Source organism: Castor canadensis, chromosome 3 (genome assembly GCF_047511655.1).
Source record: "Castor canadensis chromosome 3, mCasCan1.hap1v2, whole genome shotgun sequence".
NCBI lineage: Eukaryota > Metazoa > Chordata > Mammalia > Rodentia > Castoridae > Castor > Castor canadensis.
In genome coordinates, this window is record NC_133388.1 from 70,159,090 (window position 1) to 70,174,520 (window position 15,431).

General features: G+C 37.7%; 2 protein-coding genes across 6 annotated transcripts in view; one reads left to right on the forward strand and one right to left on the reverse strand.

Moving 5' to 3' along the window:
* LOC109697233 (signal recognition particle subunit SRP54) overlaps positions 1–12,499 on the reverse strand; it is a 64,508-nt gene extending 52,009 nt beyond the window's left edge. For 3 of the 4 annotated variants that reach the window (XM_074068156.1, XM_074068155.1, XM_074068153.1), the window contains exons 1-2: positions 12,265–12,499; positions 919–1,029 (exon numbers count right to left, since the gene is read on the reverse strand). In XM_074068156.1, the coding sequence (XP_073924257.1) occupies positions 919–996 (78 nt within the window). In that variant the 5' untranslated portion in view covers positions 997–1,029; positions 12,265–12,499. Of the gene's footprint in view, positions 1–918; positions 1,030–6,357; positions 6,493–12,264 lie in introns of all 4 variants that reach the window. The other variant, XM_074068154.1, reaches the window with a different exon arrangement.
* A 102-nt stretch (positions 12,500–12,601) lies between these two features.
* The window catches only part of LOC109687631 (uncharacterized), a 38,072-nt gene continuing 35,242 nt past the window's right edge, over positions 12,602–15,431 (forward strand). Inside the window, exon 1 of one of the 2 annotated variants that reach the window (XM_074068158.1) lies at positions 12,602–12,745. Coding sequence is in view for 1 of the 2 variants with exons in the window: in XM_074068157.1 (XP_073924258.1) it covers positions 12,910–13,006 (97 nt within the window). In the remaining variant the exon portion in view is untranslated. Of the gene's footprint in view, positions 12,746–12,795; positions 13,007–15,431 lie in introns of those variants that run through there. The other variant, XM_074068157.1, reaches the window with a different exon arrangement.

A 15,431-nucleotide genomic window follows, 5' to 3' on the forward strand; every position in this document is an offset into this window, starting at 1 on the left:
ATAATCTCTAAGCATTTTATGAAAAGAAAGCCAGGTGTCAGTGGCTTACACCTGTAATCCTAGCTATTTGGGAGGCTGAGACTGGAAGGATCGCAATTCGAGGCCAGCCCAGGCAAATACTTTAGAGACTCCATCTCAACCAAAAGCTGGGCATGGTGAAGCATGCCTATCATCTGTTAAATTAGCGGCTAGAATAAGTGATCTCTAAGATGGTCTCAAAATGATTTCATTCCATTAGTTTTTTAAAAATATTGACATCAAATTCTATAATAGAATATTTTTTCAAACCCCAAGTTAGAAAGTACTTTTAGGCCAAGTGTGATGGCACAGGCCTGAAATCCCTTGGGAGGTGGAGATTGGGAGGATTTTTTGCCAGCCTTTGGAAAAAAGTTAAGGAGACCACATTTTAACAAGTAAGTTGGGTGTGGTACATACCTATAATCCAAGCTACATGGGAGGCCATAGGTAGAAGGATCTCAGGAGAGGCCAACCCCAAGCAAAAACATGAGACCCTATCCAGAAAAATAATGAAAGCAAAAAAGGACTAAAGGCATGGCTCAAGTGGTAGAGCACCTACCTAGCCCTGAGTCCAAAACCTCAGTACTGCAAAAACAAAAAGATAATATTAAAGAAGAGAGAAAGCAAAAGCAAAAGTACATTTACAGATTTAAGTCTTTTTTCAAAAGACAGGTTATTTTTACATGTAAATTAAGATCATTTTTGTTCTTTTTTCAAAAATTCTGTATAGAAAGGTGAAATAATGATAAAGTAGTTGATTTCTCAATAAAAAACTAATTTCTGTTATCTAGTTTTAGGTTTTTATAAACAATATTAAATCTACATCAAAACAAATATAAACAGATTATTAATAATCCCAATGCTAGTGATTATAAGTATATCATACAATATTTTACATACCTCTTCATTGATAATGGTGGCATTGCTCAATGAGCGTAATGCTGATGTTATTTTTCTTCCAAGGTCTGCTAGAACCATCTTGAAGGCTCTAAGATATATTTATGAGGAATTCTAGAAAGAAAAAATATGGAACAAAAACATTTGAAGACAACCTCATTTCCCACGACCAAAAACTTCTAAAGAATATTTAAGGTCAAATTAAAGAAATCTAGTGTTTAGACATTAAAATTTTAACTTCTATAGCCTAACCTGCAGCTTTAGTACACTCATGTCCAAAAGGTAAAACTGCTGCTTGGTTATGACACCTTAGGTTTGAATACATAATTAGAGAATTTTATATATGAATTAGCAAACTTAAAATGTCAAATAATATCCTTTGAGGAAATGACATGATCTCAAACTAATTTGTGAATGAGTAACTGAATAATGTATCATATATATTTTAAATGAAAAGAGAAAAAGAGATGAAATCTCCAGGAGTATTGCCTACTTTCTCACATTATAGGACTTTGTGTTATTTTGATTCTTGCTCTTAAACAAAAGAAAAAAAATGTTTGATTAGTAAATCACTTAGCTTTTCTAGCACAAAGAAAAACTGTTAAGCCATTAATCATATGACAAGCACTGTGCTAAGTTATTTCACATAAATTACATATATTTTTTATTCTTTTCATTTATTTATTTATTTATTTATTCATTTTGCAGTACTAGGGTTGAACTCAGGGCCTACAACTTAAGTTACTCTACCAACCCTTTTTTGTGTTAGGTATTTTCGAGATAGGGTCTCATGAACTATTTGCTCAGGCTGGCTTCAAACTGCAATCCTCTTGATCTCTGCCTCTTGAATAGCTAGGATTACAGACGTGAGCCACTGATGCCCAGCTCTCATTTTATTCTTGCAACTACCAAGGAAAGAAGTGTTAATTACTCTTCCCATTTTAAAGCTCTTTCCTTATTCCCCACCTCTAAAACAAAATAACCACAAAAATTCCTTCCAGCCAGGTGTGGTAGCTCACATCTATGATCTAGCTATACCAGTTATTCGGGAGATAGAGATGGGGAAGATAGTGGTTCGAGGTCAAACTGGGCAAAAAGTTCAAGAGACCCCCATCTCAAATAATAAAAAGCTGGGTGTGGTAGTATATGCCTGTCATCCCAGCTCAGGTAGGAAGTATAAAACAGAAGGACTGTGGTCCAAGCCAGCCCAGGCATAAATGCAAGACCTTATTTGAAAAATAACTAAAGAAGGGCTAGAGGGAGTGGCTCAAGTGGTAGCACACCTGCCTAGCAAGCATGAGATCCTGAGTCCAACCCCCAGTACCACCAAAAAAAAAAACCTTCCAGTTCTAAAATGTCATGGCACCAAAAAAGTATATAGATGTGATTTACCACATATAAGGATGCAAGAACTCATAGGTAGAATTTAGTAAATATAACTTGTACTCCCTGCTCACAACATGCTTACTTACTAGCTGGTTAAGAGAAGGCACAGGACTGAATAGCAAAATAAATCTGAGAGAGAATTCTTCCTACCTAGCTACAAACTGAGAAGCTAGTTTTTTCCTGCCTTTACATTGAAACATTGGCTCTTCCTGGGTCTCAGGCCTGCAAGCCTTTGGACTTGGAGCCACACCACTGGCTCTCCTGCTTGTCAACTTATCACGCAGATCTCTGGACTTAGCTTCCCTAACTGCCTGAACAATTCCTTATATAAATACCATCTGTCATCCCTGTATACACACCAAAACACACACATACAGATTGGTTCTCTTCCTCTGGCGAACCCTGACAAATTACCTGCAAGAAAGGTTTATGGGCAAGAGTTGATAATTTCTATAAAAACCAAAGGAAAAAAATTTAAGCTAAGGTAAACAGAATATGCTTTACTGGAATTTGGCTCTGAAATCTAGATAGAATTTGGGTAAGTAGAATTTGGATAAGTAGACAAAGGGAATATGTGACATGTGAAATGGGATAAGCAGAAATAGAGATATGGGAAAGCCTGGGACATACTTACGCCTTATCGATGTGTTGTACTTACAGATCACTGAGCAGAGAGGAGTAAATATTCTGATCAGGGCAGAGGACTACACAGTTAGAAGGAATAAAAACTGTAAAGTGCTCTGAAAACCAGATTTAAGGAATATCAATTGTTTAATATAAGCAATGTTGGCAAAAAAAAAAGTTAACTGTTCAAAACAACTATTTTGGTAATTCTTTCAAGTTAAAATAGTCTAATTTAGTGAACCAAGATTATCCAGACTTGATCCCCTGTACAGAAGATACAGGAGATTAAAAATAAGAAAAACAGGGGACAAAAGAGCTGACTCATTTGCCACAGGGTGAGTGGAGAAACGAGAGAGTCAAAAGAGGCAAGAATGGAAGATGTACTTGAGGGCCTAATTCTGGCAAAGAAATACACCGGGCTGAGCTATAGATTAGACATTACACTTCCACCAAAGCAAAATTTAGTAATTTACAAGTTAAAAACAGTTAACACGGGGTTGGTGGAGTGGCTCAAGTGGTAGAGTGCCTGCCAAGCAAGAGTGAGTTCAAACCCCATAATCGCCAAAAAAAAAAAAAAAAAAAAAATTTAAAAAGTTACCACCAATACTTTATCAAAGTGGGAAAAAAACTTTTGCTCACCGTAAGTTTTTTTTTTATAATTACATGGTAGCTTAACTTGAAAGAGCAACTACTTCATTGAAAAGATTCAGATTTCTTTCATATTCCATATCCATTAGGGTAAATAATTATTAATTCTTAGGTAAATATTTTTCATGGAAGAAATAAGATTCAGATGTTTGAGTTTGACTCAAACATCACTATGTTACCAGGAGTGACATAATACTATTTATGACACCACTTTAACTTTTTTGAGGTCATGTCATAAACAGAACATCCTCCATTTTAAAAAGCTGTACTATAACGCTTAAAAATAAATCTAATTCCCCTTAAGTGGATCTTTTAAACTAAAAAACTACTGTGAAGTTTTCCAACACACTTTCTTTATATGAGTACTTATTAGCAGCATATTTGAAAGATTTTTCTTTATAAAAGCCTATACTTCGATAGAGGAATAAGAACATGGACTAAAACTTTTTTTTTTTTTTTGGCAGTATTGGGGTTTGAACTCAGGATCTACTTGAGCCACATTCCCAGGCCCGATACCTTCTACCTCTTAGTGTTTCCTCTGCAACTTCCAAGAATTTGTTTCTGAAAATTCTGGTGTTTTAAGTTTTAATCCTGCTTACACACACCCTCAAAATGGACTGTAAAGCACACGCACACACACATACATACACAAACACACACACATACCCTCAAAATGGACTGTAACTAACACACACACACACACACACACACACACACACCCTGATTTTAACCATACTGATGTCCTTGGTATTGCTGCTGTACCTGTCCACCTCCAGGCCTTAGTATTTTAGCTGGCATGCCTTCTCCTAGCTGACGGCATAGCTCACTCTATTTTGCCCTTCAGAACATTGTGTGGGTACCATTTTTCAATGAGATCTTCTCTAATCATTTATTTAAAATTGCAAGCCCTTACCACTTTATTTTCTCCCATTGTTCTATTATCAATTGACACATGATTTATTTATATTACTTATGGTCTATAATACTGCTACTGAAATACAAACTGCATGAGGCAGGGATTTTTGCCTCTTTTTTGCTCTCCTGTGAGCTCACTGCTTTATCTGTGCTCAGTCTTACAAAGAAAGCTCTTAATAACAATGAACTTTAGGAATAAAGAAAACGATATATTTAAAACCTTGGGAAAAAGCAAGAGTAGGGAACCAAAGTCATAAAAGGTATTACATATATTTATTAAAGACCACTAAAGTAAGCTAATGAAGATAGTATGACAAATCAAGATATTCAACAACTTAGTCAAATATAATTGTATATTATTTATAATTATTACAAATTCAATATTCATTTGCCATTACTTGTAACTTTTCACAATTTATTCATACACTTTGAACAAGATATCTTAAAATTACCTTGTTCTAAAATGTGTATCTTTTTTTGTTATTAATTCTAAATCTCAAATTAGAGCAATTTTTTTTATTGTTATACTGGGGTTACATTGTGATATTTACAAAAGTTCTTCCTTTTTTTTGGCAGTCTTGGGGTTTGAATTCAGGGTCTCATGCTTGCTAGGCAGGCGTTCTTACCACTGGAGCCACTCTGCCGGCCCTACAAAAGTTCTCATAATACATCATAGCTGAATTCACCCTCCCATCATTCTCCCCCATTCCTGGAATACTTTAAACAGATCTCACTTTTCCATTTTCATACTTGAGTACATAGTATTTCTACCATATCCACCCTCCTATACCCTTTCCTTATATCCTCCCCCTCCCACTGGTACCAACCACAGACAGGACCTGTTTTAAAACCTTCTTGTTCTCTGTCTTTGAAAAAAGACATTTTTGTTTAAGATAGCTCTACAAGAAGTTCCCTTGTGACATTTCCAAGTATATATGTATTATAACCCAAATTGGTTAATTCCTCTATTTTTCTCCTTTCTACCTTAGTCTCCTTCTTATGGTGATTGCAACAGATTTAAAAATTCTGTATTCATTCTTGTATAGAAAGTGTATCAACCATATTCACCTTCTTAACTTCCTTCCTTTACCCTCCCTCTCCCACTAATTAGTGATCTCCTCTTAGAGTGACCTGTTTTTCATAATGTTGCTTGTATTTATATTAGGTCTATATTCCACATATGAGAGAAAACACATGGCTTTTGGCCTTCTGAACATGGCTAAGTTCTCTTAAGATAATGTTCTCAAATTGGAGCAATTTATTTTTCAAGCATACTCACTTGAAATTCTCCCAACTAAAAAGATTTATAGAAATAAACCTGTATATGTCAAAAATTTACAAAAGAAGCATCTCTACATTTTTTAGGATGGCAAGTGATAACTTTATAGTACTTCCTATAGTGTAGCATCTATCATTTCATTCCACCCTCACAACAATTTTATGATATGAGCAGGTTAGGGAACAGAAGAGCCACTTCCTCCAAAAATCCCAAAATGACTTTCTATAATGCTTTGGTGTTACACAGCCTTAGTCCTAAGAATAAATGATGCCTTAAATAATAGGGCTCAATATCTGTCCTGGAAAACTCCAGGGACAAATTTTGCTTCTATACTGCAATAGAGGAAATCATATTTTGAAAGCAAAGATACACATTCCTCTTCATGAAAGAGTAACTGCCACGTCCAGAAAGCACTGTTAAGTACCACTGCAATCAGACTACCGCAATTAGTACCAAGGACTGATCTTGGCCCAAGTCACAGATTCTTCTAACAGAAGACTGACTAGGAGTTTGGATAGTGAGTGATGGAAGCAGGCTCAATTCTGGGGTACCCTAAGTAAGGTAAACACAAGGCCAAGTATCACACTTACCTGCTCAGTGTGAAGTACTGGAAAGAGCATGGGCTTTGGAGTCTGACAGACTTGATTTCAAATCCCAGCTCTGTTACATACTGGCTGTGTTACTTTGGGCAATTACTTAATCTCTCTGAGCCTCACTTTCCTCACCTGCAAAATGGAGATAATACCATTGTCAAGGTAGTCACCCTGAAGAGCTGTTGTGAGGATTAAATGAGACAGTATGTATAAAACTGTCTGAAAGTATCTAGCATATTAATTTCTTTCCTTTCTTGAAGGATATCAATTCTCTCTATATCATCTGAAGTACATGCTGGAAATTTTCTAAACTCCTTGCTAAAGTGCCTGTCCCATTCATTATCCAGGAACCCCTGTATTCTTTAACATTTAGTCCCAAATACCTGGCTGTCGTTCAATAGAACTGTAGTACCCAAAGAGCTGCCTTTCTCAATATAAACAATTATAAATATTCTAGTAGAACTTGCTTGATCTGAGATTACATACACTGTAATGATTAGAAATTTCAAATACTATCCTCATGAAATTCCTACAAAAAATTCTCCTAAGACCTTGTCAATAACTAACTTTTTGAACTAATATTAGACTCAGGAACTAAATAGACAAATATAATTTTAGCAAGCATTCTTAGAAAAAACACATGTACACAGCATACTTTTCTATAGTTAAAAGCTCATAAACAGTATTTGCTTTCCTGACCATAATTTTTTAAGTTTTGCATAGTATAAGTATTCATAGTCCAGGACCACAAAAAAACTAAATTTGGTGAGTACAATGACTTATAGATATTATATTTGATAAAACTGTTGTATGTGGGGATGGGGATATAGCTCAGTGGTTTAATGTCTGCCTCTCATGCATGAGGCCCTGAGTTCAATCCCCAGTACCACAAAAAAAAAAAATTATTGTATGTGAATGACCAACTGTATAATGTTAAAACACTCAAATTTAGGAATTGTTTTTTATTCTGAAGCGTCTTAGTCCTCCAAGTAAATACACACCTTTCTATTTTGTGATTACAAGAGGACACATGCTGATTGTGAAAAATCAAGTACTGCGACAATATTTAAGATAAAAAATATAATTCTCCTAACCCTACTCACTCCCCATTCTAAGTAACAAATAATAATAATTTGACACATATTGTTACAGATTTTCTTTTCCGTGGTTCTAGGGCTTCAATTCAGTACCTACACCTTGAGCTACTCCACTAGGCCTTTTTTCTGATGGGTTTTTTCAAGATAGGGTCTATTTGCCCAGGCTGGCATCTAACCATGATCCTCCTGATCCTAAGTAGCTAGCATTACAGATGTAAGTCACTGGCACCCAGACCAGATTTTATTTTCTAGACATATAATTGAGGCAAGTTTCCACAAGAATTATGATGGGGAAAACAGAGAGCGGGGAAGAAATGAGAAATTCTTTTGTAAAATATGCTTGCTAACACTAAAATTATGCTAAAATGCAAAAGGCAGATTATAAAATACGTACAGGAATTTTTTTGTTAAACAGTCTAAAAAAGAATAAAAAATAACACTACTTACTAGAGAACTGTAAATCAAAACTATATTGAGATACCACTTGATACCTATTAAGATACCTATAATGTAAAAGACAAATAATAACAAGCATTACAAGGTTGTGGAGAAATCAGAACCCTCATACATTACTGGTAGGAACATAAAGTGGAACTGCCTTTTAGAAAACCACTGGCAATTTCTCAAAATGTGAAACATACAGTTACTATATGAACCAGCAACTCCATTCTATGTACATACACAAGAGAAACAAAGAAAACTAGTACATGAATGGTGATAGCAGCATTATTCAAAATAACCAAAAAGTAAAAACCCAAATATTCCTCAACTGATGAATGAATAAAATATGGTAGATTCATAAAATAGTATGTCAATAGATAATAAAAAGAAATTAAGTACAGAACATATTCTACAACATGGATGAATCTTGAAAACATTATGCTGAGAGAGATAAGTCAGTCACAAAAGACCATATGATTCCATTTCTATACAATGTCTAGAATGGGTAAAGCTACTGAAACAAAAAGTAGATTGGTAGTTGCTTAGAGACAGGAGATGAAATAAATAAATAAATGGAGAGTGACTGCTACTGGGTATGGAGTTTGTTCATAGGGTGATAACAATGTTCTAAAATTGATTATGGTGGTGACTGCCAACTGTGTAATACACCAGAAGCCTTCAAATTGTACACTTCAGGTGAACCATATGGTATAAGAATTGTATTTCAATAAAACTTTAAAAGAATACAATTTGTCATCTCTGGAATGTAACATTCAGTGCCAATAACAAGAACTTGGTTGTTATTCAATGAGTAACTAGCATTTTTTCATCTTCTTATCTACATCTTCTCTAATTTCCATATTTCCATTAATGACTAAGAATATTTTTTCCCTAGTACTCGGGTTTACTAGGCAAGTGCTCTACCATTTCAGCCACACCCCAGTCCTATTTTGATTTTTCTGAGATGTGGGGGGTGGGGGGCTCTCACTATGTTCTTCAGGCTGGCCTCAAATGCTGGGCTGAAGTCATTCTTTTGCCTCAGCCTCCTGAACAGCTGGGACTACAGGTGCACACCAGCAAACCCAAGAGTATTATTAGTTAAGTCAAGGAGAAAATTATCTTTCAAAGTGCTCCTTGTGGGCAGAGTCAATGACTTAGGGCTTGAGATGGAGTTGCCATTTGTATTCACTTATTCATTCATTTATTAAACACCTACTATGCACTCCAGGAATTGTCCTAGCATAAGAAAAGTTCTATTCCCAATCAACAAATTAACATCAAGGCCAAGCACAGTGACTCACATCTATAATCCTGGCTACTCAGGAGGCAGAGACGGAGGATCGATGCTCCAGGCCAGCCTAGGCAAAAAGTTAGTGAGACACCCCCCCATCTAATCAATAAACTGGGCATGCTTGTGATCCCAGCTATGCAGGAGGCACAGTTAGGAGAATGGCAGTCTGAGGCCAGCCCTTGGGGGTAGGGGAAACATGCATGATTCTACCTGAAAAGTAACAAAAGCAAAAAAGGACTGCCTAGCAAATGCAAATGCCCTGAGTTCAAAACCTCTGCAATGCCAAAAGAAAGAAATTAACATAAGATTAATACAGACTTTAGAAGATAAATCATGCATCATACTACCACAAATTACTCTACCTCAATTCTGCACCAAAAGGCTATATTCAATTATATCTGGAAGAATCAAGCAATTCTCTTTCCATTAAAATAATTCAAATTTTAAAACCTATTTTTAATATTAAAAATAATACAACAATACTTCACACTTTAATAGAAGAAAAGGGTATAAAAAATTCATTTAGGCTAGGCTTCATGTTATACACACCTGTAATCCCAGTACTGATGAGGCTGAGGCAGGAAGATGATGAATTCAAGGCCAGCCTAGGCTACACACAACACCCTATTAAAATTCAATTAGCAGCAAGAGGTAGTAACTTAAAAACCACTAGGAATCATTTAAAATACTTTTTGGCTGGCAGAGTGGCTCAAGCAGTAGAGCACCTACCTAGCAAGTGTGAAGCCCAGAGTTCAAATTCCATTACCCCCAAATCAGAAGACTACAAATACTAGCCATACTCCAAAAATCTAGCAAGGAGAAAAAGTAGGGAAAAAGAAGGTAAATTGCTAGAAGGGGTCAGAATCAAGGACTAACCCATGAAGCAGAATCTACAGGACCTAATGACAAAATGGTTGTGAAGAGAAAAGGAGACTCAAGGCAAAATGAGTCCAGTGTCTCTAGTCTGAATAGCCAGATGGGTAGTGATGCCATTAACCAGTGGGAAAAAAAAAGGCAAAAGGGGAAGCTGGTTTGGAAGAAAGAAGAGTCAGTAGAGAAAATGTTCAAGAACTTTAAGTGATGCTTGTAATGGTCTACTATCTAAGTTGGATGTGTACATAAGTGCTCATTTTATTACCTTCTTTTATTTGTTTTGTTTTGGGGATGGATCTTGCTAAGTTGCCCAGGCTGATCTCCAATTCCTGGACTGGAGCAATCCTCTTGGGCTGGGATGTAGCTTAGTGGTAGAACACCTGCCTAGCATGCACAAAACTCTGGGTTCAATCCCCAGCACGACAAAAAAAGAACAAGAACAAAAACCAAAAAATAAACAAAACCCTTCATTCAAGCAATCCTCCTGCTTCGGTCTACCAAGTATCTAGAACTAAAGGCATATGTCACAACACTTAGCTTAATCTCTTCTAAATTGGACATACATATTAAAAAAAAAAAACCTCAACAAACAAGGGGTCAAAACTCAAAAACACACTGAGAATCATTACTCATATACTTTTGTATATATGCCATATGTCATAGTGGAAAAATAAAAAAAGGAAGGTGGAGATAGTGCATTTGGTTTTGGACCTTGAGGCTGCAGAGGGCCCAGGACTATTGTTCACAAAATGAAAACTAAAGAAAAAGATTTGGAAGCCACTAATGTAGATGAGAACTCTCAAGGTGAGTCTGTGGAAGACCACTGGGTATAGCAATGTCTAAAGGGCAAGAGAAAGGAGAGAAAAGACTGAGATTGAAAAGTAACCAAAGGGACAAATAGCCTTTCTCTCCCCAAAAGGCACTCAGGAGAAAATCAACTTTAAAAAGAAAGATAAAGTACCATCTATGGTTATCTTAATATATTCTAGGGCAGGTTCAGTAAGAGTTACAGAAGTACTCTTTTAAGGAGAGTTTAAACATTTTTTTACATAGGACTCTGTATTAAGTTAGAAAATATTAATCAGTCATATGAAAAAATTTGAGGTACAGGGGTTTGAGGGAAATATTTCTCTCTTCTTTGGCACCACCACTGTTACCTTCTAGGTACAGTACCAAACATGTTATCTAATCTCTTTCATCCCCATTAGGTATTATTAACTTTTTAGGTAGATGAGAAAACTGAGGCTAGATTGTAACAGAAACTTGATCAGGGTCACAAATATAATAAGTACAATAACTCTCATCTCCGTTCCTATAGCTCTCTACGCCTAACTATAGGTTCTCGTTATTCATTTTGAGATAACGTGTATTTATGGGCTTCTCTCTCCCCTGTAGTGTTAGCTTCTCAATGGCAGGGCTTGCATTCATTCCTTTATCCCTATAGCTAAAAAACAAACACACAGGAAAAAAACCCAAATAAATACTTTGTTGAATTACGTATATGAAAGAACCAAGTGAGGCTAGCAGAAAGTCAATAAGGGAGCTGGTGCCTGTGGCTCATGCCTATAATCCTAGCTACTCAGAAGGCAGAGATCAGGAGGATCGCGGTTCGAGGCCACTACAGGCAAAGGCGAGAGACCCTATCTCCAAAATACCCAACAAACAAAAAAAGAGGCTGATGGAGTGGCTCCAGTGGTATGAGCCTGAGTTCAAACTCCAGTTTCACAATAAGAAAAAAGTCACTAACGGTCAGAGTTTTAAAAAATGAATGGTCAGTAGTGTCAAATGGTACAGAGAAAGTCATCAGCATATCTTACGTTATCATTGGCATTTAACCTGATATTCCTTATTCACTTATCTAGTGTTTACTGTATGCAGAACAATGTGCTAAGTACTACAAACACACAGGAAAATAAAATCTGGTACACGTGAAAAGGTTTTCAGAAAAGTAGCATCATCTAAATTCCTGCTCAGGAAATCAATCCCGAGTCAAGCCTACAAATGCCTACACCTTGTTTGGTCCGATAAATCTGAAGACAACTTAAAAGGGTCACAGGGAAGAAGGGCCGGAGCACCTCGGGCTCGGTGATGACAGCAGGTGCGAGGAAGCAGACTCCCAGAGGAGTCTCTCGCCCTTCCTAGGGCTGGGGCTGCCCCTAGCTGCCCCTTCGTAGTCTGGAGAGAGGAAAGGCACACACTTACCGCAAAAGGCACCGCTAAAGCCGTGGCCCTAAAGGGCCGGGGAGTCCTTCGCGAGGCCCCACGCCGTGGGAGGAAACCAGGAAAACTGGGAGCAGACAGGTACGACCTCACAGCCCAACTTCCCAACCTACGTAAACTAGGGTCCCAGCACCCAGCACTGCGAAGCCAACTCCCACCAGCTGGAAGACCGACGACTGCCACCGAACCTTCCGCCCAATGAGGAGACGTCATCACTCCGCGTAGTCCACCCTTTCATGAAGAGAATGTACTTCCGTTTCCGGGGCACAGCGCGTTTCTCGAGCTCGTCTCCAGAAAGTCTGGGGAGGTGGTTCTTTGCTAGGACTCGCTTATGGCTTTCGTTTTCTCCCACTGAATAACTGTAGCAGCAAAGTCAGTGGTGAAATAGGCCCTCTCGGGGTGTAACCTCGGGAAACAAGTCAGGACTCGAGTTGCCATCTTAAGAAAAAGTGACTAGACAGAGGTACACGTGAGAACTCCATGAGGGGGCGGGGCTTACGGCTTTTCGCCACGCGAAGGCGGGCTCCACGGGAGGTGGAGTCTGCCGTGGAGTGGGGGGGTGGCTGGTGCTTCTCTGCTTGCGCGTGCGCAGTGCGAACCTGCTCTTGCATTGCTTGCTTCTTGGACATGGAATTTTGCTCCGCCAGGCGAGCAATACTTCAGCTGCTAGATACTGTGGCTCCTGCCGACCGCCCGGCGCTGGTCCAGTGGATGCAAACTACCCGTAAGCGACCAGAGCCAGCGGCAGGCGGTTGGGAAAGGATATGCTGGGGGCACTTAGCGTGGGGACTTAGCGTGGTAAAGCCAGAGATTCCATGGGGTCATGGAGCTGCTGGTCTCGGTTGTCATATCGGGTAGATTGACCGCAGCATATCTCAGACCTTGGGCCGCTCAGCCTGCCACTTAGGATTGGGTGCTGGAAGACAGCTCTGTAACTTCCTTGCAAAGTTCGCTGAGGCCTCTTAGATCCTTCTTTCGCCTAACCCTTTTCCGAAAGAAAGGGAAGGGAAGGGCCTTAGTCCTCCTCCCCATTACTCTTACAAGCGGATAGTACCTGAAATGGCACTTCACAAGAGGTTTTAGGCTGTAGAATTCTCCTGCAGGTAAAATCACCTGTAACTAGTGCATTTATTTTCTGGATGGTAAAATGGACCACTTAATAGCATTTTTTCGAGGGGGAGTGAAAGGAAGAAAAAGGACTTTGATTTTAAACTGTTAATATCATAGTAAAAATGAGAAAGCACGAGTTAGAACTGAGGAAATGTGGTAATTAGATCTAGCTATTGAAGAATGAGATAGTTCAATTCTGGCAAAGTGAAGTCTAGTGAAAGTGCACACAAAAAAACAGGATATTCCAGTTTTGATAGCAAAACCCTTGATTACTTTCTTTCTTTCTTGTAGTGAAAGTGATAGTAAAGTTTATTAGAAAAGGAATACACTTTCAATAAACTGAAAGCCAGTCATCTCTAGAGAGAGTGAGAGAATGACCCCTTGGTTACTTTCATTCAGACTTACTACTTGAAATAGCCTTGCTTTCTGATAATTCCTAATTTTAGATTTTCAACCTTGATCTCTTCCAGAAACTCTCTCTGTGTGATATTAATCAGTAGGTTTAAGTATTATAGTAATAATTACTAAACATTCTTAGAACATTTTAAATAAGATGCCAAAAGTAAAGTTAACTTGCACCTCTGATAGAATTGATCCAGGAAAGTTTAGGGAACCAGAGATACTGCTTCGTATTTATAGACACATACAAGAGTATTTCAAGATAGGAATTTCCAAAATATGCTGTCTTCTATCACCTCATTTAAACCCTATGTTGCCTATTTTGTCCATCATATCCTGGTTGCTTGTAAAGCAGCACCAACTTCCTTCTGGCTTTTCCAAATTCTGCAACAGGAGGTCATTTATTCCAGACGCATTGAGTGCCTACAGAAATTCAGAATTGCCTCCTTCTGGCAATTGTACAATTGCTAAAATGCTCTATGCCTCAAGATATCAGTCTTGTGTAACTACATGTAATTGAAATCTCCGATTTTAGAGGCATCAGTTAAGATTCTATTTTTTAAAATCAGGATGACTTGGAAGTGTGTGTTGTAATTTTTTTGTTTATTGGCAGTGTTGGGCTCAGGGTTTCTCAGTTGCTGGATAGGCTCTCTATCCCATCCCTGAGTTGTGTGTTGGATGTTAAAGTCCCAGTATCACTTTATCAGTATTACAAAATGTAAAGAGTACATTTTTACTCTTTTTTTTTTCTAAAAATGTAAAAAGTACATTTTTCTTTCTTTTTTTTTTTCCTTTTGGCAGTACTGGGGTTTGAATTCAGGGCCTCATGCTTGGTAGGCAGGCACTCTACCACTTGAGCCACTCTACTAGCCTTTTTTTGCATTGGGTATTTTCAAGAATTATTTGCCCAGGCTGGTCTCGGTCTTCCTGAGCTTGACCTCCCAAGTAGCTGGGATTTCAGACATGAGCTGCCAGCATCCAGCACATTTTTCATTTTTAAAAGGCACTTTCTATGCCTCTCTCCAGCTAACCCTCTAGTGAGGAAGCTCATGCAATTTGTTAGAAAACAATTCAAATTTGTGAATAGTGTTTATTAACATGAATATTTTAAGAAATGGAAGTGTCACTTAACTTAAAATGAAGGAGCAGGGTTTTTTTGTTTGTTCTTGAGGCAAGATCTTGCCATGGCTGTCATCCTACTTGTGATCCTCCTGCCTCTGCCTCCCAGTGCTAGGATTACATGCCCTGCTATGTTTGTTTATAAACCTAAAAAAGTGTATTGCTATACCTTTTTTTATTGTGGAAAAATACATACAATATAAAATCATTTCAACCAATTCCAGTTCAGCGGCATTAAGTACATTCATGTTCCAGTGTAACCATTACTGCTAGCCAGAATTTTTCAGTCTCCTAAACTGAAACTTTTAGTGTACCTTTTTTGTCAAATGGTCTATATGCAACACAAAAGATTTTTCCAAACAAGGATTTTTCACTTTTCTAATTAGGTTTTCTTTTTTTCAGGAAACAACTAATTAGCTTTTATTTTTCCTCTAGCATTAAGTTGCATAGTATCTCACTTTTATAACATTTGCTTAGACCTTTAGTAATTGTAATTTCTCGATTTTTTTTTTTTAACCATT